We start from the raw sequence: 25,973 nt of genomic DNA on the forward strand, positions 1-25,973 counted from the left end.
AGGTGCTTTGCAGCCAGGACAGAAGCTCAGCAGTGTCGCCTGAATGAGTCACTGGGATCAGAGAAATACAAAGAAGGGTGACCTTCAGCTTCAAGAAAAGAAGGGAAAAACATTTTCTCGAAGGGGGTTTTTAAAGTTACGTTGTCATGTTAACAAGAGCGCTGGACATTATTAGTGAGTGGATTGCTTAAGTCTGGCTCCCAATCCTTCCACAGTAAAGTGCACATCTCCTACTATCACTTCCACCCCATTGCTGGGTCTGTCCTAACAGGTGGGGGTAGCCATGGCAACCGACTGGCGGTAATAGACACTGCGATGCCATGCAATTAAGGCAATGACTGTGCTCACTGTAGAGAATTTTGTGAGTGGGGGGGTGGGAGAGTTATGTATATATTACAGTACGTTGTGGGGACCAAATACTATGTGTTTTTTCCCATAGAAATGAATGGATGGTCCCCACAAAGATATGAATACAAACGTGTGTGTGTGTGTGTGTAGGGGGTGGCACAATTGAGAGATATGGAATAACTGAAGCAGTGCAAACTTTGACCTCAATGTACTTGTGCGTCCTGTAGCAAAACACTTTCTTTCTGGCACAGGTCAGCACAGACAGCGGTAGCCATCTACTCTCCTCAGGTACATCTACAGTTTCCCTCCACTGCCCTCCTTTCACATTAGCTCTGCTTGTGCCACTGGCTCTGGATCTGCTTCTCCCAGAGAGCATGATGAAGTTGCATCCTGAATATCAGTGGCACCACAAGAGGCCAGAGCCTTTACCGTGAGTACGGCGACGACGCATGACGTGACATGCTTACCTTCACCGTGAATATCAGTGTGAGAGCGATGATGAGGCAGCAGAGATGCCTCCCCAGCGGCCCATTGCTCTGAGTGCCTATAAATCTGAGCAGCCCTTTCATAACGCAAATGCACCATTTCCTCTGCTGATCCTCGGCTTAACGAGAACAGCAAAGAAGGCGGTTCAAGCTCTACTCATCGAAGCACCACATTGAAAAGCTATTTAACTAGGATTATGCATCAGAAATTCCTGCCCACAGAAGGGGAATTTGGATCCCATTGTCCGTTTTTCTTCTCCTTCTTTTTTTCTTAAAACAAATTCGGAATTAATGTAATTTTCACAGAGAGCACCTGTTACGTTTCTCCTTCTAACCCCTCTGTGCTTTTGTCTTCTTTTTCCCCCGTTTTACCAACTCAGCAACATGGCTTTAAAAATAGAAGAGCTTCCAGATTAGCCAGCACCGTGCTGATTAATTACAGAGTTTTAAATGTTAGCCTGGGTGTGCAGCGGCGTGGGGGCAGTGGCAGCAGCAGACGGCGGCGCAGGAAGCATAAGTGGAGGTGGGTTGTTAAAAAAGACTGGGGGGGCAGAAGAGAGAGGAAGAAGAAAAGGAGGAGCGAAATTATTATGGACCCAATCATTTTAAAATTCCAGTGAAGCAGAAACGTTTTCTACTGTAAAAAAAGGGTGAAACTAACATCAGACCCAGGATAGAGCGATTACAGGTTAAAGATCTTCCTCAAAGCCCCGATGGAGCAGGACCAGTCCTGGCATTGGCATTCAAATCAACAACCTACTGACTGCTGGTACAGAGCCACCACTCCACCTTAGTAATGAAAGGTGAATTGCTATGATGGTATTGGCATTGAAATGTATTATTACATGAGTGAGCAAGGCTGGATTCTCACAGGCGGGGCTGTGCAGAGATGATCTGACAGACAGGTACTATATTCAAAGGTTAAAAAGGAGGCACTCAGTTCCCTTAAAACTCACTGACTGCACTTAAACAGTCATTGTTCTCCTTCTATCCACTATACCCTCTAATTCATTATAGGGTCTCAGGCTACCTGGAGTCTATCCAAGAAAACACAGTGCATAAGCCATCCTATGTCACAGGCACAAATTATAAGGAATTTACTGCCAATGATCATTCAGAATCCTGTGTTTGGACTGCAGGAAGAGACCCACGAGCACAAGGAGCCAGCAAACGCCACACATGCACAGCTAAGAACTGAACTCACAGAGAAGGGGCAATAGTGCCACCCAGTGGGCCACAGCACAACCCCAATAATACAGTATATATCTGTGAAAAAGTCTCTAATACTGTATAATGGGATTACACATCCGGTTTTTCGTAATCAGTCTCCAAAGCGTGTATGAATGTCACGTAAACCTTATATGAAGGTTTGAGACGCAGTAATTACTGAAGATCATTTTGAGTTTATATGCATTACTGGATATGTGTCCAGATAGACTGTAGTGGAGTGGTAGATTAATAACACTAATTATTACTAATCATTGACTATTGGTATACCTAAAATTCACTGATTATTACCCTGTATTGTTATTTAGTCTTATCTAGTTGTCACACCCCAGTCACACCCCCGACAAGCAGAGCACACCTGCCAGTAAAGCGTGGAGGCAGCTTTAAATAGACTGAACTCACGACACTCCAGCGCGAGGTTTTGTTCATACTTGGAAGCAATTTACTGAGCACAGCCCTAGTCCTGTCCTCCGGTGGTCCTCCCGTTCCTCCCCGCTTCCTCGGGTCCTGCCTGTGTCTTCCTTCCCCACGTCTCATGGCCATCCTCAGTTTGACTTCCCTGGCTTCTCTGACCTCTCGTTTCATGCCCCAACTACGTCCTCGGATCGCCCCTGCTGACTTTGGCTGCCTAAGCTAAAATGGCAGTCATATACAGTATTAGGCTTTTGATACAACGGGGTCATAAAGTCAAGCAGGCATGAAGGCAGTCCTGCACTGTGTTTACTCCACAGAGTTAGTGAGAGTTTCAGGTGAACTAGAAATGTTGCCAACAGGATACGTTCATTACTCAGGCTCTTGCATCGTCACTCTGCTTATGGTTACAAATGTGCAATAACAATTAAATACAGTGATTTCCTGCTTCACGATGTAATGTTCCTGTATGGGAACTAATGTGTCATAATGGAAATCCCAGGTCCTCTGAACCGGAAAGATATAGTTTATTTTCCCAACTTAATCAACTTCCCTGCAAAGAAAAATATATGGTCTCTTTGTAGATAATATCACGGCCAAACCAGACTTCTACATGACAGTGCACGCAGTCCAAAGAGTACGTGACCTGAAAAAACATTCTGTATCCTAACAGATTTATTTAAATTGAGAGATATAGAACAAAAGGACTATGGACAGGGTAACGACAATTATAATATATTATAATACTGTCTGACATACATTAACACTGCAATACAATGCAAATTCAAGGACAGAAAAAAACCAATACTTAAGCTTAAACCCATCTAAACATACTATAGGCTAAACAGGTCATATTAAGGTAAAGAGAAAACATGAAAACGTAATATATTACACAGAACACATATGTGACATATAATAATAATAATAACAATAATAATAATAATAAATCATATAACCACCTATAGTGGCCTTCCAGTTGCAAACGCAACTAATTCTTTAATTATTGTTTCATTTATAAGGAAATTATGTGTAACTGCATGATAACAGTATTTAAGTGTGTAGCAGCCATACAATATTCCAGCAGGTGGTGTCTCCTATTAACTGGCTATTTAACTGCTATTAACTGGCTATTCCAGCTTATTGGCTGTCACTCCTCTCCTACAGTAAGCTATCCTACAGCTTTCTTCGCCTTCACGTAAAATATCCCGGTGACATCATCCACGCCCACCTTCATGTCTGCAGGAAGGGTGTAGACGCAGAGCTGGGTTAGCAGGTAGCCGCTGGCCCTCAGGCTTGCGCAGACCTGCATCTCATCCAGCGGCACCACGGGGATGCGCACGCCCGGCCCCCCCATGTAATAGGTCTCCCCCAGGGCCCCGATGAGGAGCAAGCAGCCCCCGGGACGCAGCAGGGAGCCGATGTGGCGCAGAGCCTGGGTGAAGCAGGGCAAGTTGGGGCTCACGCTCTCCAGGCAGAAGGAGGAAACCAAGCAGTCGGCCCCTGAGGGGGGCAGGCTGCCCTCGGCCAGCGGGGAAGCTTGGTGCACGTCGATGGGCAGGACATCGGACACCACCGAGCGCAGGCGGGCTGCTTTCTCACGCCAAGCAGAGGGGCTGGCACGGCACACAACGGCACGCAGTGTACATTTGGCAATACTCTCACGCAGACATGGTGCAGGCTACAGACATGAGCTGGACATTCGGTGATTTTGAGATAAACCTCACTCAGCATACCGTCACACACACTTGGCATTTCATTGAATACAATGAACGCACAACCATTAATGTCACAGATTACATGTAATACGAGTTATCTAAGAAATATTATAGTCATCCTGCCATCTATCCTCTGAGCAGTTATTCTCTTATCCTGGTCAGACTCGGCTGGTCTGGAGCCTATCCCAGGCTGCACTGGGCACATGGCCAGGGTACATTGTGAATGGGATTCCAGTACGTTATAATCATTTTAATAATAATAACAGCAATTACATGCAGCTAATGCCACATAGACAATCACAAGAGGGTAATCATACCTAGGTAATCATGTACTGGTCATCAGAAGTAATCATCTAATCATATACTGGTATTGTCCCTTAGCTGCCGAGTTGTGTGGTGAATAAGTGATACAAAGTATGAAATGTTCTGACATCCAAGTGTGCTCTGAGTGTGTTCTGACTTCTGAGTGTGCTCTGAGTGAGTTCTGACTTCTGAGTGTGCTCTGAGTGAGTTCCCTGCGTGTTCTGCAACAGCTCCAGAAGCTCTCACCTTCGTCCCTCCAGCTGGCAGACGTGCTGCAAGTACGGCGCCCAGTCAAAGGCGCCCTCCTGGCCTGCCAGCCAGCGCTGCAGCTCCCGCCGGTTCACATCCAGGAAGTCCGTCAGAACCACGCGGCTGAAAACCTCGCAGCCACTCAGAACCTGATACAGAGTGGGACCAGATCCAATGTCCACCAGCGTCTCTCCCTGTACGTCGCCTGTAGGATATGGAGAAAGGAGAAGGACAGAAGGATAACAGAGGAGGCAGAGGAGAGGAGACAATATTCCTACAGATTTAGGAAGTGTGAAAATATATCAGAAAGGAGGGATGCAGACCAATCAGGGGGATGGATAAGGGTGAAAGGCAGGCATCAAGCTTAGGAAAAAATCTTCAAAAAAGAGACAGGAAAAGAGGCTTCCCAGGGCTGGGCAATATTATCCAGAAAGATATACAGGTTTTCGTTGCAACTCCCTAATTAGATTATTAAATATTGGCTGCAGAGTCCTCACACTAGGGTTTTAACAGCTGACCTAAATGTTATCCCAAGTACCTGCATACACACTGGCCCTTTGTGATAAGATTGCTCACCCCTGATCTAGGCTCAGTGGGCTAAGTGTCTGGGTACAGAAGTTCGATGGCTCAGGCCTCAGCAGAATGGTCACTTGTCCGTGGACCCTTGGGCAAGGCCCCTAATCCTCAGCTCCTGGGGCACTGCACACTGGCTGATCCGGCACTGTGACTCTCAGGCTTGCTCTCACCTGCATATGTGTCTGTGTGTCCCACGGAGTGCAGGATATGCAAGAATATGCAAAGAGAAGCAGTACAATGTACTCATGCAAATAAAAGATTTACGCTCAATCACTGCGATCCTGAGCGGTAGAGTTATGGAAGATGGATGTAAAAAAAGCACTCGATCCATGTTTTGAGCTTGCGAATTACAATTCAGAATAACAGAGGCGTGCACTGTACACGCTCGAGCTCACCTTCAGTGAAGGTTCGGTGCAGGCAGGCCAGTTTCCAGCGCATGATGCTGTCGGCGCGGCTGAAGTCAGCCCGGGGAGGCGTGTAATTGTACTGCAGGTATGCGGTTGGGTCGAAGCCCTGGTAGAGTCGCGCCATTGTGGCCACGCCAGTTGCACCACCCCGGTCTTCCCTGTCCAGTTTGCCCCGCCCGATCTCCCGGCTTGTCTTACCCTTCCTATCCTGCATGTCTGCGTTTGAGAGCTCAGGGCCTCTGCCTTTGGAATGCATCGGCTCATGGAACTCAGGAGCGTCTGCAAAGTCTCCCTACGAGTATGCCAATGCCCCTCTGACTCGACAAGGTTTATATCTAGGTGCATGAGGCCAGTTAGTGGGACTGTGTGTGATTAATCACACCCCACCTCCTCTGCCTACCTCCCCTTTATCAAGTGAGATCCCATCACTGGCTGTGTGACTACCTAACTCCAGCTAAGCTCTCTACCCTTGAGCTCTGATGCCATCTAAACGAGGCCTTTCTTGATATGAATGTCCACTGCTGCAGCTTCCTGTGTCCCCCTAACCTGCCCTCCAGGTCCCACCTGCACTGACTCCTCTATCCATCCATCTACAGGGACATGAAGCACTCAGGGTAGGCAGTGTGTAGCTGCTAGTGTCCGGTTAAGAATCCACTGTCAGTCTGTTGTTGCTGGTTGAACAGCCAAAACCTAGACATTAGAAGGACAATATACAGATGTAGTGGGGACTTGATAATATGGACAAATTTATGGTTTGAGAACTAGTTTTGTGAGGTGTTTTTTTTTGCTTAGGGATACTCGAAATTTTTAACTTCATCTTTAGATATTAATCCAGTAAGGTTTTACAGAGAGGCAGCAGGAACAAGAACGGATAGCCCACGGTGGATGTGGAGGATCAACCTCCTGTGCTCCCTGCTAGACAGTCCACTTTTCTGCTGCCTGGAACTGGGAGGGAGCAAAAACGTGTACTGTCTGTGGATCCCCTGATTGGGAAACACTTGGTTAAAGGACTTACTCTCACTGGACCGGCTGGCACCTACCAGCACGTGCTGCAGTTGTTTCTATGGGATTTTACAGAACCACATGCTGTGAAAAGTGCAGGTTAGTTAAACAGATGCCATAGTGCTGGCACTATACTGCCTGTCAATTCGTCACATGACTATGTGATTCATGACATCATACGCTGCACCCAAATGTTCATTATGTGCTGCAAACCAACAGAGCAATAACTGAAGACAGGTAGATTGTCTTACAAATCTGGACCAAAACTCTAATCCCAATGATAATGACATGTAGCATGAACCACCCCAGTGTCTCAATATGTCTTTTAAAGTCAGACAGATACTGACACCTCTGTTAGAACCTAAACCCCCCCAGTGCATTTCTAATTCAATCAGTCGCCACCCAGCAGGGTCCGAACACACCCCAGGTCCTCTCTATCTCATCTCAGTCCAAATTGCCTGTGATTTTGTTACTTTCTCAATCCCTCCCTATCTCCAAGCCTCCTTCTCCAGTCCCTGCCAGAATCGACTGGCATAACGATTAGCCCCTGAGACATGCTGATATGAACGGATGAAAGCCGGCCTTGCGGAAGAAAGAGAGGAAATATGACTTGCAGCCACCTCTGCTAATATTAAGACTACCTCAGGCATTGGGCTGCAGTTGCATGATCCTGAAAAGGTCATGCTGATGAAAATAAAAAGGAGAGAGCGGAGGGGATGTGCGGGTCGACTGAGGTACGGGAAATGGGTTAACTTCTGTGCTGAAGCACCTGTGTGTGTTTGTGGGTCACATGTTGACCCTGTCTCAGTCGCTACGTTCAGAGCCCATTCTGGGAACTCCGGGCAAAAAACTTCATGGGGCCCCACAACGCACCCCACCCGACATGGTAAAATGTGTTACTTTTATTTTACTGTGAAGGGTAAAATTTACAATATCAACAAAGAAAATTTAATAAGCACAATACCTTTATTTTCACTTTTGTGAAAAGCAGAATACACAAATGTAGCAGACGTGTCTTTGTAATGTGCTATGTAACTGGCCCCAGGCCATTGCCTGCCCTGCCTGTCCTGTCGCTGTACCTCTGGGTACATTGGAATGGAAGACTAAGGGAAGAGGATGACAAGGTCCAGGTTCACACAGATGTCAAACATTCAATTTCAATGTCCCCATTACATGGAAAGCTATTTGATTTATCTTAAATAAAAACCTTCTGCAATCACCAGAATGTGTGTGCTTGCTATAGTTTTGGGACAAATTTTGCTATTGGCACAGCATTATACAGTAAATACGATATTGTGGGAGTCCCCAGAAAATAATCACGTTTAAAAAAAAAAAAAGGTGTTTTTTTTTTTAATTTATTTAGCAGTTTCCATCTGTTCTTCACTTTTGGTTGCTTGGAGACAGGGATTGTCAGTCATATTATAATGGAAATCCATACGTGATGTGTATGATACGTAAATTATGCAAAACTCTCAAGTCATACATTGGGAGCCATGGTGGTGCACGGAGCGCAGAGTTTGCTACGATTTTCCTCGGCAGGAGCCTAATGCCATCCACAGTAGGTGGGATCCTGAACAAGTCTGGCTGGGCCTCGCAAAGAGGAGGGAAATCTGTGACAAATGTGGCGCCAGGCTGGTTAGGAAAATCTCTGGGGGCTGATTCGATTAAGGCTGGAGAAAGAGCGCAGCGAGGGGGTTACAGTGATACCATGGACCAGACAGATCAACCTCCACTTAATGCCAGGGGCCTCTGGAGCCCTATTTATAGGTTTTAATTACAATTATAAGCCAGGAGCCTGAAGACTTTTGCATTTCAGCTAGGAGTGGATGTCAGGGCACAGGCAAAGAATGATTCACGGTAAGAACAAACTGATTTTTTTTTCATTCTAAAGACATTAAACACACTTTATAGCCATTTTAATTCCTCATGCCCTCAGCCTAATGCCTGCTTGCCTGGTGCCTGCTTATCTGATGCCTGCCTGCCCTCAGCCCAATGCCTGCATGCCTAATGCCTGCTTGCCTGCCTACCTGATGCCTGCATGCCTAATGCCTGCTTGCCTGATGCCTGCCTACCTGATGCCTGCTTACCTGATGCCTGCAACCGAATGCCTGCTTACCTGATGCCTGCAGCCTGCTTACCTGATGCCTGCAGCCTGATGCCTGCTTGCCTAGTGCCTGCTTACCTGATGCCTGCAGCCTGATGCATGCTTGCCTGATGCCTGCTTGCCTAGTGCCTGCTTACCTGATGCCTGCAGCCTAATGCCTGCTTGTCTGATGCCTACAGCCAAATGCCTGCTTGCCTGATGCTTGTTTACCTGATGCCTGCATACCTGATGCCTCCTTGCCTGAAACCACCTGCCTGTAGTTTTCCTGGCAAGAAATACAAGTTGGATATTTCAGTATAACAAGATCTGGTAAACAGCATGACACTGATGTAGCATTCACATTTTAATTATATTTGCATATTATATTTGCATCATTAGCAATGATGATATCTGTGTTATTTGCCCCAAATAGTTCATCTTTAATATCCTGATATTCTTGACATAATGACTGCAATCATCATGAGTTCTTCTTCTATAAATAAATATTACAATGAGCAAACAGTAAGCAACCGACTGCTACAGAAAGAGAGAAGATGTGCACTCCTGACCTGTCAGAAACTAAATATAACTCAGCTGTTATTGGTTGATGTTTATGGCAATACTATCCATATTTTATCCATTTCATAACCAGAGCATACAATTCCAACTACAAGAAACTGGTAAATGACGAGAATCTTTGATTATAGTGTATTTGTTATTGTACTATACCCCCAGCGTACAACATGCACAAGACTATCTGTGCACAGGAAAGAAAATCACCAAGCACAATGCAAGGAAACATCACCATTATTCGTACGACCAACAGATTATGTTGAATGTTAAATCGGCCGTATTTCCAAGGCGTATGTGTTCTTTATGTGCAACGATAGAGGGTGCTGTTCCTGTATGTATAAAAAACATATTTTGGAAATGATATTTTTCTGAATGTTAGATTGTTGGACGAGGTGCGCCATGCTATCATTAAACAAGTAATGTAGCAAATATTTCATCGTTGCACTAGTCGCTGAACATTTGGGGCATTTTATTCTTCTTTGCAATGAGGTCAGCTTTGTTTTCATATGTGTACTCACACTGTCGTCACTACGGGGCAGTAAAATGCTGCAAAAATCAGAATGACGTGCTTAGGGGTCTCTTCAAGGCTAGCTGCTTTTGGTAGTAGAACTGGCAAAGGTGCTCAGGTTACACCACAGTAAAGATCGTCATGCTTCTTCAGTAGCTCAGTGGCCGACTGCAGCTAGTTCTCATATCACACTAACCACTTATTTTTATGTTGATGGAATCCTAATCAGGGGTTTCTTGGCAGGCTCGCCAGCTCTCAGTAGCTCCTGCTGAAAGTTCACACTTTCGCTCTGTCTGTGTGACTGCGTTTGTGTGGCAGTGTGAGAGAACTAGAGGTGAACGCCTCACCGGTAAAATTACCAGAGTATGACAAACTGTAATTCAAATTGTTTCATTTTGCTCAATGATTGTCATGATTAATATCTTCAAAATTGTTATCAATGATTTGTTTTTACGCCTCAAGACAAGCAGTAGGTCCAATTGTTGTCACTACCCGATCCGTACCACATACGCGATTTTAACCCGCACGTCAGGACTGCCCGATCGTTCATCCTGCAATTTTACGGCAAACCGTATTGTCAACATTTACAGCAAACTAGGCCAGATACGTTATTGGAATTGAGGTAGTCTGGGGAAAATATAAGTGAATTCAATGAATTCCATTTAAACTGGGGCACTTTAAATCTGACAAGTTATCCGGCTAAGCAAGAAATCCGGCTTCGTGAAACATGATAGGCTATAGACCCGTAGTGTTAATGATTCCGTTGACTTAAAAATAGTACATTTTCTTTGCTTGTCATTTTAAGTTTTCGCCCGGATCAACAGTATTACCTAAATATCCCATATCTGAAATGTTTTTTCTTTATATTTCCATCAGTTGTAATTGCTGCTATCCAACGACCCAGCTGCTTCGTTGGGCCGACGTCGGCTGTTGGTCGTTATGTCGATGGTCAAAAGCGGACGTCGACACAACGTCTGGCCAACATAATGAAAATAAGATTTTTGGATATTATTGTTTGTTAGATACACTAACTGCCTTTTAATAGGCTAATTTCCTTTCTTTCTGAATCGATGAAATACACTTGATGTCGTCCAAATTTTTCGTCTGCGTAACGTCTGGCAGACGTCTCGTAGACCTTTACTCTATGTCTAAGATCGAATTTATACAGATTTCTTTTCAGATCAAGATGAACTGTACAACCTATACCTCCACAGAAAAAGTTTAAAGTATTCCATAACAATCCCTTTACTCTGTTGGCTTCATGTTCTGACAGCGTCGGGTATTGACTAACTCATGGTCAGTCCAGGACGTTGGCCAGACGTGCAGCCAACGTCCAGAATGTACAGTATACCACAACCATGACAGCTTCCGAGCTAACATTTAACGTCGGCCCAACGTTGGTAGAACGTCGGACATAACGTCGGCCCAACGTCATTAGCAGACGTTGGCCAGACGTGCATCTGCACATCGGGTTTACGTCAACTCAACGTCTGCAGTGAACGTCAAAATGCACGTTGTCCCAACGATTATTTTAGACACTTAATTATATTGCTATTATCAAGGCGTGTCTAATAAATAAACTTGATCCTGTTGAAAGTTTTCGTCAGCTTACCGACAGACGTTCATCGCGTCTGTAACCCAGGTTACAAATATTGTAAATAATAAAATAAATAAATAGTTAGTAAATAAATAACTATAAGATAAGACATAAAACAAAGATTTATAAAATAGTGTAATTTACACGTGAAAACATTTACATATCAAAAAAAACGTTGTGCCCCTCCCTTCTCCTCGTGCATGCGCAGTAATGTAGTGCATAGGAGAGAGAGAGACTAACGGCAACAGCCTAAAGAAGCAGCAGAGATGCGAAGTTTGAATTATTTTGTAGTTTTCAAGGTGAATTTCGGATCTTTTCTAGTTAAAACAGTGTTGCAGATTGTTGAAACGGTAGCGACCTTAACCAGAGAAGTTTTGGCCAGGTTTTTATTCCACCCGGGAGAGTTTCCCGGGCATCGAGGGACAACGACGAAAGTTCATGTGCATGTGTGAGGAGACGCGCGTGCACAAGGACATCAGACGGCGAGGTTTGCCCCAGGATTTCGCGCTTTAAGAGGCTGAGACAACGTCACAACCGGCTCGAAGGGACACGGTTTGAACTTAGTCTTCCAGTAGGAAAAATAATCTCACTGATATTGTGGTAGGATTGTGCAATTACCTCTCATTGATTAAATGAATGAGGACTGAACGGAACATTGAACTGAATCATATTATAAAAACATCCTATGTAATGTACTGTTCATTATTGAATTCTTTTGCCATGTTGTTCATATGGTTTGAGTTGAATAGTATATTTTCAGCTGTATCCTAAAAGAACACTGATTTAAAAGGTCAGTACATTCAAGAAAGACGCTATAGAAAGAGTTGCACACTCTTTCAGATTGAGAGTTGCTGAAGGGAAGAATGTAAATAGTTTAGTGAATCTAATTATCAACCCAAGACTAAGTATACAGACCGGTCTTAGAGAAAATAGAAACATCTAGTTGACAAAACTAATGAAAACTACTATAGTAATTACCAAAACATATCCTAAACCTAACCTATTTGTCTTGAGTGACAAAAGTGATGATGAGATGAGATGAGCACGTTTGTGGGTACTTCCATTAACCAATATTTTACACAATGATTTAGTTTTGTACACAAACAATTTTTCTGCCAAATGAAGATCTGTAATTTTAAAGTTGATGAGAGATAACTCTGTCTTTACCCTAGAAGATATCTTATTTTACCTTTTGAAAGTACATGTCTGGGTATTCGCTCACCTCGTGATGAGCCTCTGCTGAGGTGAATAGTTTTGGAGATACAATTAATTTATTAGGACACGTTCGATATTTCACAAATCTGGAGTTGTTCATTTTTTCTATCTATTTTGGTGCTACTAATAAAGTTATTTAAGTAAATTTACATTATGGAAAGCAGGCAATTTGGTTTTGAATCCTTTTCAAGGTTGGAACATTTTTTATCTAATAAAGAATTAATTTTCGCTTATGTATCATATTGGTGATTGGTGGAATTTGTAAAATCACAAGTACTGTTCGGATTTTGTGAGATGAATCTTGTGTTGCACACTTTCAGTTTCACTATAAATTATAATCTAGTCTATACTTTATAAATATCTTTTGTATAACTCCTGTAGAGACTGGTGTAATATTCTGTCCATCCTTTATTTAAAAATTTCATAGTTGCAAATGTTTGAAAGAAAGTTGTCATTTTGGCTGTTGAAACTGTGCCTATTTGCAGATTGTATCTCAAAATGTAGAGCTAGTCACTTACACTTACCTTATTTGTGACCTATCACAACAAAACCGGTTATAAGTCGCGCTGAACTTGACAGCAATTTGTGAAATCTGAGTTAATCTGTTGCACTCTTATTTCACAATAAGCTTACAAAAGGGAAATGAACGACGAGTCCATATTAACCTGGTCAAGTTCAGAGCGACTTATGACCGGTTTTGTTGTGATGGGTCACATTTATAACTAAAAAAGGCGTTGATACATTATTTGGTCCTGTTGGCATCCACTATTCTAACTAGTCTTAAATGTTCTAATATTTGTTTAAATATCTGCTTCTGTGAAGTAGTTTATAATGGCTTTCATTTTGAAGTGTTCCTGAATATTAGGTTAAAATTGTTTGAATCAATGCCTAACAAGTAACTGATTAAAATAGGTATTTTATAAATGGGCTGTGTGTTAGGTCGGAGTACAGATACTTGTTTAACACATTCCACAGTTGTGACAGGGACCAAAAAACTGATATATAACTGCATATCTTTTAAATCATTTTCTGCATAAACATGTATTGTGTAAGCAGGGTAATGTCATATTAATATTTCTTTATTAAACTGTAGCATTCACAATGGACCATGTGTTATGTACATAGAATACAAGTACCTGTAGTGAAAGTACAAGAAAATTAACATAATTGGATACAAATGTTTTAAAATTCAAGGTGATTTTATTATTTGTGATGCAATTTAATGATGTTCATTTTTCATTGTTACTGCTGAGTTGAATTATTTATCAATGTCCTGTTAACATAGCTGTTATCATAACAACTGGAATGTTAAGGGTTACCTGAAATAAATTATAGGCAACAAGTTGTGACCTCAAACATTCTATATTACATGTATTTGGGTTGTTGATGTCATCCTGGGTAATGCTTGATGTTCAAGATGCTGTGTATTTCTTGATGTCAGTTTTACTTGGTACCTCGGAACTTTGTACATGTAAAAAGTTAGATATTATGGGGATTTTAATATTTCATATCCCTTGTAAAATTTAAGACAATATAATAAATTTAATATGTAAAATTTGAGTATGTGTGTCTTTTTGTTCCCTTTTTAGAGAATTTTGATCATTTTCTACTTCATTATATTTAGTTTACTGAGCGTTGGCACAACGTGCATTTTACGTTAGCTGCAGACGTTGAGTTGACGTAACCCAGACATTGAAAGTCCCCATAATGGTCCCCATAATGTCCGTGGGATGTTGGTTTTACGTTGGCCACAGGGAATTGCACACATTTGCTTATCACTACTTGGTTTACTGAACGTTGGGACAACGTGCATTTGACGTTCGCTGCAGACGTTGAGTTGACGTAAACCCGATGTGTAGATGCACATCCAGCCAACGTCTGCTAATGACGTTGGGCTGACGTTGTGTCCGACGTTCTACCAACGTTGGGCCAACGTTAAATATTAGCTGAGGACATGCATATAATATGGTATTTTGGTTACATATAGCTTTGGTTCACTCTAAACTGAAATATGGAGTTTCAATATGTTTGTTTCAACATTTTTTATATGAAGGGCGAAATAAGTAAATAGGCCTATGTATTTATGTGCATTCGCGCTCTTATGACAAGAAATCACTGCATTTTACCCTTAATTTATACCGCGAAAGAAGTACAAATGAGCCACATAAAGGTTAAAAGCACGGTAAATAGAGAAAAATAGAGAAAATAACATATGTTATCTAGTTCTTTACTGTATTGGCATAATATACTGACGTAGCTGCATATTAGTGGGAGCTGTCGGGGACACATACACTCGTTCCACTGGTGGAGATTGCTGATAAGCAAAACGTGAAATTAATCTGCTGCAGTGAAAAGAAATATTGGGGATCAGTTTGGGTCGTGCGAGCTACAAATAGGGCAATTGCTACAAGGGCCAGTCAAACATTGCAAGGTAGAAAACCACAAGGAAATAGTAATAGATATATGGCGGTCTGATTAAGCTATTTTTATATAGATGACTGGAAACGACTCTATAGCAATTATGCAAAAATAATCAGGGTCAGCTCAAATAATCACGATCAATCTACTGTGACAGGCCTAGTTGTAATCATGCCGTGTTATTTAATTTGAAACAAATATGAAACTGTAGAAACTAATTAGACAACAGGCTGTAGGGCTGCTTTTGAGTGACCTTAATTTTCATCTGTCAGGATCAGTGCCTGTTTGACCCTGTCCCATGTGTCTTGTCCCCATTTGGCCAGCAAGTGTCAATGGCCACCCTGTTCTCCCCTCTGTCTTGTAGCTCCTCTGTCCCAAATGTCCCTCTGTCTTTCCCTATTCTCCAAACCACCGTGTTGCTTAACAGGCTGAGCGGTCATCCATCGTTAATCCCCTTTGGGTTGTGATTTCATGCTTGATGTTTTGTGTTCTCTTGATTTAACATGTGTCCTGTTACAGTCCATTCTGTTTGCTCCCTGGTTGTATTATGTTCAGTTGTCCCTGTTTTAGTTTCCTTTGGTGTTTTTTTCCCGTTGTATCCATTAATTGTCCTCACCTGTTCCTTGTTGCCCTTAGGTCCTTTTAGATTTGGGCTTGGGTTGGGAATAAGCTTGGTGGTGAGTTTATGGCGAGGCATGGCAAAGGAAAGACGGACGATCCACGAAGCAGCTCACCACAAACCAAAAGAATTAATTAATCTCCAAAAAGAATACAAAGGGGATAGCCAGAAAATAAAGGTACAACAAGGGGTCAAAACCAGAACAGGTAATAGAAGAAACTAAGTTAATCACAAAGAAAAAGAACACTAATTAGGGAACCAGAGCAAAATTGGGAGCAAAACTGGGAGACAAGCACACAGTAACATCTACAATAACTGACTGAAGAAACGAACGAAGACAGACACTTAAATACACAGATAACAAAGGACAGGTGTGGGTTAACCCTTCTCTAACCTTAACCTCTTTTTTCATCCCTATTTTTTGTCCTTCCTTCTGAACTCAGCTTTGTTGACTTTCAAGATTAAATTCAAAATGACAAAATAAACGGAATCTGCATTTACTTACCTTGCCACTGATCTGAAAAGACGCTGCTGTTGCCACTGAATGGAATATTAACAACATAATGTTGGAAGGCCGTAAAAAGTTTTAAATTAACTTATATGATTTGAAGAGGAATACATAAAAATAGGAATTGGAATAAATAAACATTTTGTAGCCAGTGCAACATAAGCACACAATAGTGTGAACTAGGGTGTGTGGTTCGATCCCAGCTAACTGTGCCAACTCTGCTGTTCTCTTTTCCTAGCTATGCTTTTGAAGTCTGTTATCCCTGTTATCCCTGCAAAGTCAGTTTTCAGGGCTAACTGTTTTAAATCTGCTACACCTGCTAATTGCTGTCTACTAACACCACTGTAATAAAAATACTGCAGTAACATACAGAATACAGAGTAATAGTGATGTGGTAGGTGTATTGTTTTCCATTACTAGATTTCTGTGATACTTGAACCAGATTTTGAATTTGAAATAGATGTTTATCAGACTTCTAATAAGGACCAAATGATTTCTGTCATGTCCGAATATAAATAACAAACTCTTCACGTAAGTCATAGTATTTGATGTATAATCCCATCCATCCATCCATCCATTTTCCAAACCGCTTATCCTACTGGGTTGTGGGGGGTCCGGAGCCTATCCCGGAAGCAATGGGCACGAGGCAGGGAACAACCCAAGATGGGGGGCCAGATTCACACACCATTCACACACACATGCACTCCTATGGGCAGTTTAGTAACTCAAATTAGCCTTAGCATGTTTTTAGACTGTGGGGGGAAACCGGAGTACCCGGAGGAAACCCCACGATGACATGGGGAGAACATGTGAACTCCACACGCATGTAACCCAGGCGGAGACTCGAACCCGGGTCCCAGAGGTGTGAGGCAGCAGTGCTAACCACTGCACCACCATGCCGCCCCCTTGTATAAGCCCTAAAAATAAAAAAATCATAAAAAGTCAGACACCTGTACAGTCCCTTTTCAGATTCATCCCAATAGACCCATTGTATCAGATCATGGCTTAAATCGTGGAATGTCCAAACTACACACAGATACACACAAGGCAACATAGGTACCCCCCCCCGAACCACCGGCCTATCCGTTTCACAGCAGAAACAGACCATTAAATATAATCCTTTGTATTTCTTGAATTTGCAAATTTCACTTGATTTAGCTTAACAAAAGAAAATATGAACTCAATGTATCGTTAAAAGAACCTCTATACAAGTTGTATACCTTACGAGTACAATAATGTACGTTCGTGTTAGGGTAGTAGCAGAGTTTCACCACAAGATGGCCCCATAACCCCATGCATTTCTGTCACGGTTGCTGGTAGATAACGTTGCTTTAGTAGGTAGCCTTAGTATACAGTGTAGCTGATAATTTAGTGTTGTTATGTCATGTGACACTTTCACTGGTATTGCAGTAGAACATCGTATCTGTGGCTTTGTTCATCCCCCATTTCCTTGGCCATCACAAGAAGTGAAGACGTCGACAGGCTATAGTGAGGACTGCTCTCTGTCCACCTCGACCTGCAGATCTGGAGCTCAGGGACCCTGATGAGAGTCATAGGTGGTATTTGGTGTGTGACTTCTGCCATGCCCCACAAATCTCTTTTGTTTTATTGATAGTCAGGGTGAGGTTATTGTTATGGTGCTATTTGAGTCACGCGTCAAGAGGGAGTACGGCCCACGGCTCATACAGCAGCCCTGCACAAGTTTGATTTCTTTTCTTAGAAATATCTTTATTGAAATAATCTCATTATGTATTCATGCACAAACATATGAGATCAAACAAGAAAAAGAGCATTTTTAATCCCACCACCCACCCTCCACTCTGCTATCATAAGCAAAGAAATTAGGTTTACAGCAATTTACTGGTTGTTTTATTATTTAATACTGATTTCCATTGATTATATTGTTGGCATATACGTTAAATTCTCCATTCAGTTTCAACCCCAAATTCACAACTTGGTTATCTGGTTACAAATTATAAAAATGGCTTTTGTACAGCCTGCTGTAAGCCTCTCTGATTATTCGTGTCAGTGTTTCTACATCTTACATCTTTCCCTTTTATAGCAATCACTCATTTTACTTACAATAAACAGAAATCATGTTTTCGTCTCTTTACACTAGAATTCAAAGGATAGATATGAAATAAACTTCACTAAGAAATTAAACGATTATCTCAGTTAAATCAAATACTAGTTGAAGCACCCCTTTCCAAAACATCTGAACTTCCATCCTTGCCAGAAACAATGAAAATGGTTACCAACTGCCTCATTACAATTCATGCATGTATCCAGTATATCAGAATAAAATCAAAATAAAAATTTGAGAGGCGTACATAACTTCTCAAAAGCCATTTGTATTATAATACTTTATTAATGGAGCTGGTTTGAGTTAAACAGCATGCCTTTTCCCAGTCGTCTCTAGTTATCCATAGAGTCCATAGATCATTTTTTCTCACGCAAATAGATACAAACAGGAATTTTCTTTAGATTCAGTTAGCAGGACATTATAGAGTAAGCATACACCACCCCTGTCAGTCAAGTGTTACTATCATAGTAATATGTTTTAATTTTGGAAGAAAATGTTATTAAATGATAAAAAAAACAAGTATGTAAATGTTGGGGTCAGCCACTTACAGATTCACCCACATAGAAGAAACAATGTATCGTGTTAATGTGTCTCATTATCCATGCGTGTGGGAGTGATTAGCTACACTCAGTAGGACATCTTAAGGATATCAAGACCAGCATTAATTTCCAGCAAACTTACAGTATGTCGCTGGTTCTGTAGGGGTTTGTGTCCCTCAGAGGAAGTCTTCTGCCTCTTGTACCAATTTAAAGATGGTGTGCTGGCCAGCGTGCGTGATTATCAGGTGGGCGGCAGGAATGTGCCACAGTGGATATCCAATACCCAGAAACTACCACTTACGCTTAGATGTCTCGGCAGAGAAGTCAGGGAAGAGAGGAGTTTGATGGTCTTCATACTGCGCTTCTTTAAGACGCCTTGCTACTCTTAGCGTGCTCTCACAATCTTGGTAACGAAGAAACTTCCCCACTGTTGTTCTAAGATGGAGAGGCGATTTGGATTAAGTTGTCCCGCACAATGTGTTCGCTTTATAAGGGGGACAGAGGTGAATACATCGCCCAGTTTTTTAGAAAAGCACACAAATTGCCCCCCCCCCTGCTTTTTCAGGCACACCAGCTATCCGCAGATTGGAGCGTCTCCCTCAATCTTCCGTATCTTGCATCCTGCCATTTAATATTTCCACTGTATTTTCAAGTCTCTTAACTCTTTGCTGGAGGGCCAAGACATGCTCTTCTGCTTGTGTGATTCTATCCTCCCCTTCCTCAATCCTTATTGAGTTTAACTTAACTTAGTTCTAATGCCATTTAGTGCCTCCATAACACCTGTACACTGCGTAGCAGAATCTTTCTTCATTGAATGTATAACATTAATGATGTCGCTGTTTGTTAGTATATTAACATCAGCCTTGCTTAACTTGCTGGCGTCTGTCTGCCTAGCATGTCCGTGCTGTCCCACGTGGTTTGTACACGTGTCTTCAACTGCTGTCTGCTTTTCGCTAGTCTTGCTGACATACCATTAACACACCGTTAAAATATCTCTGAAGTGTCATATCTAATCCCCTGTAATCTGTTTGTCAGGAAGCTCAGGGCCCAAATGAAAATGGTTATACGGAAGCCCAGTTCCCTGAATTTCTCTCCTAACCGGTCTTGTAGGATACTGGGCTAAAGTTCTTCTGCCCAGGTGTTCGAGGGTGGTGTGAGGAGCAAGTCAGAGACAGTGACATCTTTTGACCTCCGGTACGCAAACTATAGTGGGTCCACTGAGGATAGTGCCACTTGTCAGAGGTTATTCAAACATTAAAGCTTTTCTGCAGTGGAACAATTACTATCCTTTTGATAGCTGGACAGGGACAAGGTGGACAGGGACAAAGATGCTGTAGATGTCTATGAAAACATGGGCCAGTGATGCCAGTGGAGGTTCCAAAAGACTGTGTGCACTTGCTGTACTCTTTGTACACAAATGACTTTACGCCATGAAGGGAATTTGTGAAACTTCCAAAATTTTCAGGTGACCCTATTCTGCTTAGACTCAACCACAAACTGTGACAAGTCCACTTGCTGGGAGGAAATCGATTGGTGGTGTGGAGTTAATGATGTTCATGATCTCCACTGGAAATTCAGTGCACCAGAGTAAGCAGAACCAGGTCATTCAAACTCCTGGATGTCACTTCACAGGATATCAAGTGGGACAGCAGTATTGCCCAAAATCACTGTTACCTCCCGAATCAGGTGAAGAAATTTGCTTATGGGAACAGCATCCGAACCAACCTCAAGGAACCAGTCTCTGTAGCTTCATAATCTAAGTGGACACTTTAGTGCATTTTGCAGTATGCTGAGAAAATCATTGGTGTCAGCCTCCCCTGATGACCTGCATTCATCATGGATGATGAAGTGGCCAAACGTCTCACCCTCACATCCTAGACACCTCTCTTCCAGCATATTTCTGCTCCACAGTGGGTGAAGGCCCTAAAAACAAGTTTCGGCACAAGTTATAATAATCCTAAATATGGACTCTTTGCAAATGCAGAATCACCTGAAGCAAACTGTGAAAACCAGTAAGGAAAAGGCTTGTATACCTAAAATCTTTTTATCTGTGGAACATATGAGTAGAGTTCCTTAAAGCACAAAAACATTACTTCTAACTGAATAGAATGGCTGAAAATAAAAACAGGCAAGTCTAAAACTCACGCGCCGTGTTTCAGAAGGATTTTAACTTAAAGATATATGCCAAAACATAAATTAGAGTCTTATTCGAGGAACATACGGGTATTGTGCCGGGAATCAGTCATCACTTCACAAGTCCCCGACTGGATTACATTATAATAATAAGTATGAAATTTATTCTTGTATTTACCCATTAATGGACCGACATATTTCGCTGACACTTTTCCCTCTATAGTTCTTGTATTCAGCCAGAAATATATGAACTATACCTGTATACTTTTAGTCGCTTTCATTTATTTCACTGTTACCCACGACAGACAGATAACAATATTCTCAAAACTGACAGAAGATCACATCCAATGATATCCGTTTTCTCTTTAGATGGTTGGTTTTTATTTATTTTGCTTTTATATAACGTTATTTCTTGTCACCGTGAACAGTGTACTGAAAATGATTGGTGTGAGAATAAAGTACCTATTTAATCTCTTCCGTATATTCACGTGCTTGGAAAAGACTTGTCCAATTGTCAAAACCAGGATTGCGATTTATTATTTTTCCCCCTGCCTTATTAACAATAAAACACCAGTGAATAATATAACAGGAAATATAACATTTGTGCAGAAAAATCAAAAATGAAAACATAACACTTTACCGAGTTTAGCTTGCATAAATACAGTATTTAAAATTGAAATTCTTTATAGAATTTTGTTGTAAAATGTTCCCTCCGTTGCCACCGTAAACCTATGCATATTTATTGTAAAGGAATTAAAACTGACTTCTTTGCTGCAGTGTAAATATTTATTTACGCCTGAAGTAAGCTTTAGCCTGCCTGCTAGTAGAATGTACCACGCGCGTCTCCGGTCTCTAGTCATCAATTATTTATAAGTTTTCACCATAATGGTACCCAGTCTGTAATGTGTACATGATGGGAATCACAGTTTAGACCTCTTCAAGACCTCTTGAATTAAAATAGAGCCACTGTGTTTTGGGAGATTATACTACTAATTATGGAGGTAATTAAGAGTTTTATATTTTACTTGTATTCTGGTGGTATCGTGCTGACTGGGATCAGTAACTAAAGGGAAGGGTGTTGGACAAAAACTGCTGACATGTTTAAAAGAGAAAACCTGACAGAAACCTCGTCCTGATCCTGGTTGTCTCTGGTCAGGTTTCCATAACTAAGAATTTGCATTATGTATCATCCAAAGCTTCCATTGAATAGGGAGTATAAGTTAACGGACCTTATTACTCAGTGAGATAACTGTGTGCATTAGGTTACATGCAAAATAACATTCATGGAACAGGCTGAGATGATTAGCTTAGTAACTAAGTCACACATTCATAGATGATGCGGTATCACTTAGACGTAAAATGTCAAAAACAGCTGGGGAAAAACTACAGAAACTGAGCCCAAAGATAAGGATCCAGGAAGTGACCTTATCGTCTGACATCAACAACAGGGAACAAAAACCACAAGGAACTGTAATCAATCGACTGTAAGTAATGCTCAGAGAAGCGGAAGAGGTATTCCCGGCAACAGACATTTGGATCCTTCTTATTAACTACTCCCAGGGCCCGGAATAATCTGGAAGAAAAAAAGCAGGTGTATCAGGAGAAATATACCCTATTTGCTGTAGCTGTAGGGCTTTGAAATGATCGTGCTAATGATGCACTGAACTCCACACATTGTCAGGATAAATCTTGACCAGGTGGTAAACTTGATAGATGAAGAAGACTATTATCATGCTGACCACCAAATTCAATCTGATAGAGCAGTGTTTCCCAGTCCAGTGCTTGGGGACCCCCTAGGCAGTTCTCATTTTTGCTCCCTCCCAGCTTACAGTAGGGAGGGAGCAAAAAGGTGGACTGTCTGGCGTCCCCAAAGAGTGGATTGGGTAACACTGTGATAGAGGATTATGTTAGCCTATGGGATAAAGGCCAGCATGAGAACTACAGAAAACAAATGGAGAGATGAAAAAGTAAAATCAAGAAAGACTTTCAACCTGGGAACCAGGAGGTGAACACAGTCATTACATCAGCGGGCAAAGAAAGTAGATCTGAAAGGTAAAGAAAATACTTCACCTTTTTCCAAAATTCATCTGGATCCAAACACTGGATCATTCCTTATAGAATTTGGGCTGGGCAGTCCATCGTGTCGCAGTCGGCTTCCTACACCCACCCTCCACAAGGCTAAATTTGCAAAAAAATTAAGACCACAGTAGTTGAAACGCATTTCCTTCACAGTAGACACTGACAGGGTGTTCACAAACATGCAAACAGCGGTGGGATTAAAAGCTGTTTGAAAATCGACGAATAGGTACGTTGACAGCGACAGAATAGACAATGAGCTGATCCAGTTACTGGAGATTAGCCTAACAAGAATGACTTTGGATTCAATGGTCAGATCTGGTAATATTATGGCATAGCAATGGGGAAGAAGCTTTCCCCTTCTTATGCAAATATCTACATGGCTAACTGGAAAGGGAGGATATTTGAGACACGTGAAGAAAAACCAGCATATTGTATTTTAATACATACACAGACTCACAACCTGAAAGACCTAAAACACACACACCCATAGACTTCTTAGATATGACCACTTAAAAATACCCACTTTCCACTGTACAAATTTAACACAAAAGTAGTTTTTAAGACACAGGTATATATTAAGTTTTTCACAGAAAGAGTCTCCACCCCAAGCATGAATCCAAACGGCTGAAAAAAAAATCTGACCTCCACAGAAGGTGGAGACATCAAGAACTTTGTTCAAAGCTTTGGCCGCAAAGGGATTCTCCAGGAGGAACATGCAGGAAACCCTCCAACACCAAAACAAAACAAGCGAGGAAATGACTGCCGCTGCGATGACACAGCATGTCTAGCAGCGAATGAAAAATGAGAATTGTGGGGAGGGAGAAGGTGACTTAAATGAGAGCATTTTTATTACTCTTCACTGAAATGTTGAGCGTGTGATGCGTTGATGCAGTGACGTCCATTCAGGTGCAGCTGGCAGAGTTGTGGGCAGCATCTCTGTAGGTGACAGGGCTTAAGGAGTCCAGCCCTCCCCCCACTTTCAAATCCCCAACTATTCCTCTTCACATGTCAGCATCTCAGGCATTATTAGCAAGAGCCAAGACACCTCCTCTTCTATGTACCCCCGTCCGCCAAAGCCCAGCTCTGTAATTACCCCCCTACCCACTCGGTCCACAGCATCACCCCCAACCACTTCCCCGAAGGATGTTACCAACATATAATTCTCTCTGCAAAATGACATGAAATGCACCTTCAAACTAGAGGGATAAGGAGTCACCCTGCTGGAAAAAGTGCAACACGAAAGATAAATGTGAGAAAATGTGACGTTAAAGAGAAATTTCCTGAAAGATCCATGATTGAGGCTTAGTTAATGACCATAAACATATGCATTAGTGCAGGTGTCTAGCTGGAGGGTGAATGCATGTGTGTGTGTGTGTGTGGTCCAGATATACCTGACCTTGTGGGGACCAGTTTCCTGGTCCACATATGAGAAAACTCTATTTTATAAAAATCTAGATATGATTACACAACTCTGTGTGTGTGTGTGTGTGTGTGTGTGTCTGTGTATGTGCGAGCTGGTATACCTATCCTTATGGAAACACAATGTCCCCATAACGTGATACCCTACATACATGTGTGTGTATGTGTGTGTGTGTGTGAGTGAGCATGATTTAGATCACTGTAAACCACAACACAGAAATGATATGGTTAAATCAATGAAAACTTAAACACATTGTCTCGTCCTAAAGAATTTTCTTTCTTAAAAGAAAGCATTCATTTACATGCATATATCAGCTACCACTAAAAGTGCAATAGCCCTTGGCCATATTTTGTGCACTGAGAAAGGCAATAGCATGGATGCCCTTTTGCTTCCCTGCCTTAACATAAGAATCTGCTGCATGACCCCAGCTGTACATGTTTTTCCCCCTTGATCCTCCTGACGGCATCACGATGCCACACAAACGTCCCAAGGGACACCTGTACAACCGCAGAAGGTCCATTAATTTCCTCCCGCCTACAACCTCAGTAAAACAATTTGAAGTAAACTCTCACTGAGCACGGACCCAACAATCATGGGGCAGTTAAATAATAATAATAATAATATTTCTGAAGCTTCTCTTGTTGCTGTAAAATCTTGTAGAAGTGTTTAATAGTGTATGCAAAGCATAAAAAATATACTACATGCGAAGCAGAAGTTCGGTCTGACAAGAGCTCTTAGGACTACAGTAGTACATCGAGAGCATAAATATTCTAAATGACAAACAATAAATTCAGAGCTTCTTAACTGTACATTTGTTTGTTCGAGGCGCGACTGTACCCAAAGGTGTATAACCACAATGGAGGTTTAAATTAGTTACACTACACGTGGATGTTAGCAAATATGTCTAGTAATTATCATGGCTGAACACACTCATGAGTCCTGATCATCCATTTTGTACCGAGACACAAACATGCTATCATCCGCAGATGCACAAACACGTATCTCTGTACTTCTCTGTTGCACTACCGTGTTCCGCCCCAAAGCCCAGAGGAGACCTTTCGCATCCCCAGTACTCCAGCGTCCAATTAGGCTTCCAGAAACCTGCCACAACAGCGTAAGGTGCACATTTCCACCGCTGCAGTAATTCCCCCTCCCCACAGTGAAGCAGTGATTTAACACCCAGCCCAGACAGAGGACAGCCTGGCTGGTCCTTTGGGGTATGGGGGGGAGGTTTCTCTGCCACAGTAAACCATGCCACTCCACCTTCTGCAGGTTTCAGCCTGGATCTGACTGATTGCCGGCCACCGCCATGATGTCTGTAGGGCTGCTTGCTGTTAACTGGGTTTGTAGGTCATGCAGACTGACTGCACGTCAAAGGGACCAATAAGTTACTAAAGACTGAAGGAGCACGTTTGCACGTAAACAAGATGGTGCATGCGTGCGTGTGTCTGTGCGAGACATCCCTAGTCATCTGA

General features: G+C 42.1%; 2 protein-coding genes across 2 annotated transcripts in view; one reads left to right on the plus strand and one right to left on the minus strand.

Annotated features, from left to right (window-relative positions):
• Nucleotides 1-25,973, plus strand: part of ubald1a (UBA-like domain containing 1a) — a 400,799-nt gene that overhangs the window by 311,235 nt on the left and 63,591 nt on the right. The window lies entirely within an intron of this gene.
• On the minus strand, nucleotides 3,129-11,917 carry LOC125742792 (phenylethanolamine N-methyltransferase). Its single transcript, XM_049015145.1, has 4 exons — nucleotides 9,898-11,917; nucleotides 5,710-9,092; nucleotides 4,736-4,943; nucleotides 3,129-4,084 (listed from the first exon to the last, which is right to left on the minus strand). The coding sequence occupies exons 2-4, from the start codon at nucleotides 5,975-5,977 to the stop codon at nucleotides 3,640-3,642; spliced, it is 921 nt and encodes a 306-aa protein (XP_048871102.1). The 5' UTR covers nucleotides 5,978-9,092; nucleotides 9,898-11,917; the 3' UTR covers nucleotides 3,129-3,639.

This window comes from Brienomyrus brachyistius, chromosome 5 (genome assembly GCF_023856365.1).
Source record: "Brienomyrus brachyistius isolate T26 chromosome 5, BBRACH_0.4, whole genome shotgun sequence".
Taxonomy (NCBI): Eukaryota; Metazoa; Chordata; class Actinopteri; order Osteoglossiformes; family Mormyridae; genus Brienomyrus; species Brienomyrus brachyistius.

Coding starts and splice junctions, on each gene's coding strand:
- LOC125742792 (XM_049015145.1), bottom strand. CDS start 5,977: ATGCATTCCAAAGGCAGAGGCCCTGAGCTCTCAAACGCAGACATGCAG. Junction 4,944..5,709: donor GCACCGAACCTTCACTGAAG/GTGAGCTCGAGC, acceptor CATATCCTACAG/GCGACGTACAGGGAGAGACG. Junction 4,085..4,735: donor TGCCAGCTGGAGGGACGAAG/GTGAGAGCTTCT, acceptor GTGCCGTGCCAG/CCCCTCTGCTTGGCGTGAGA.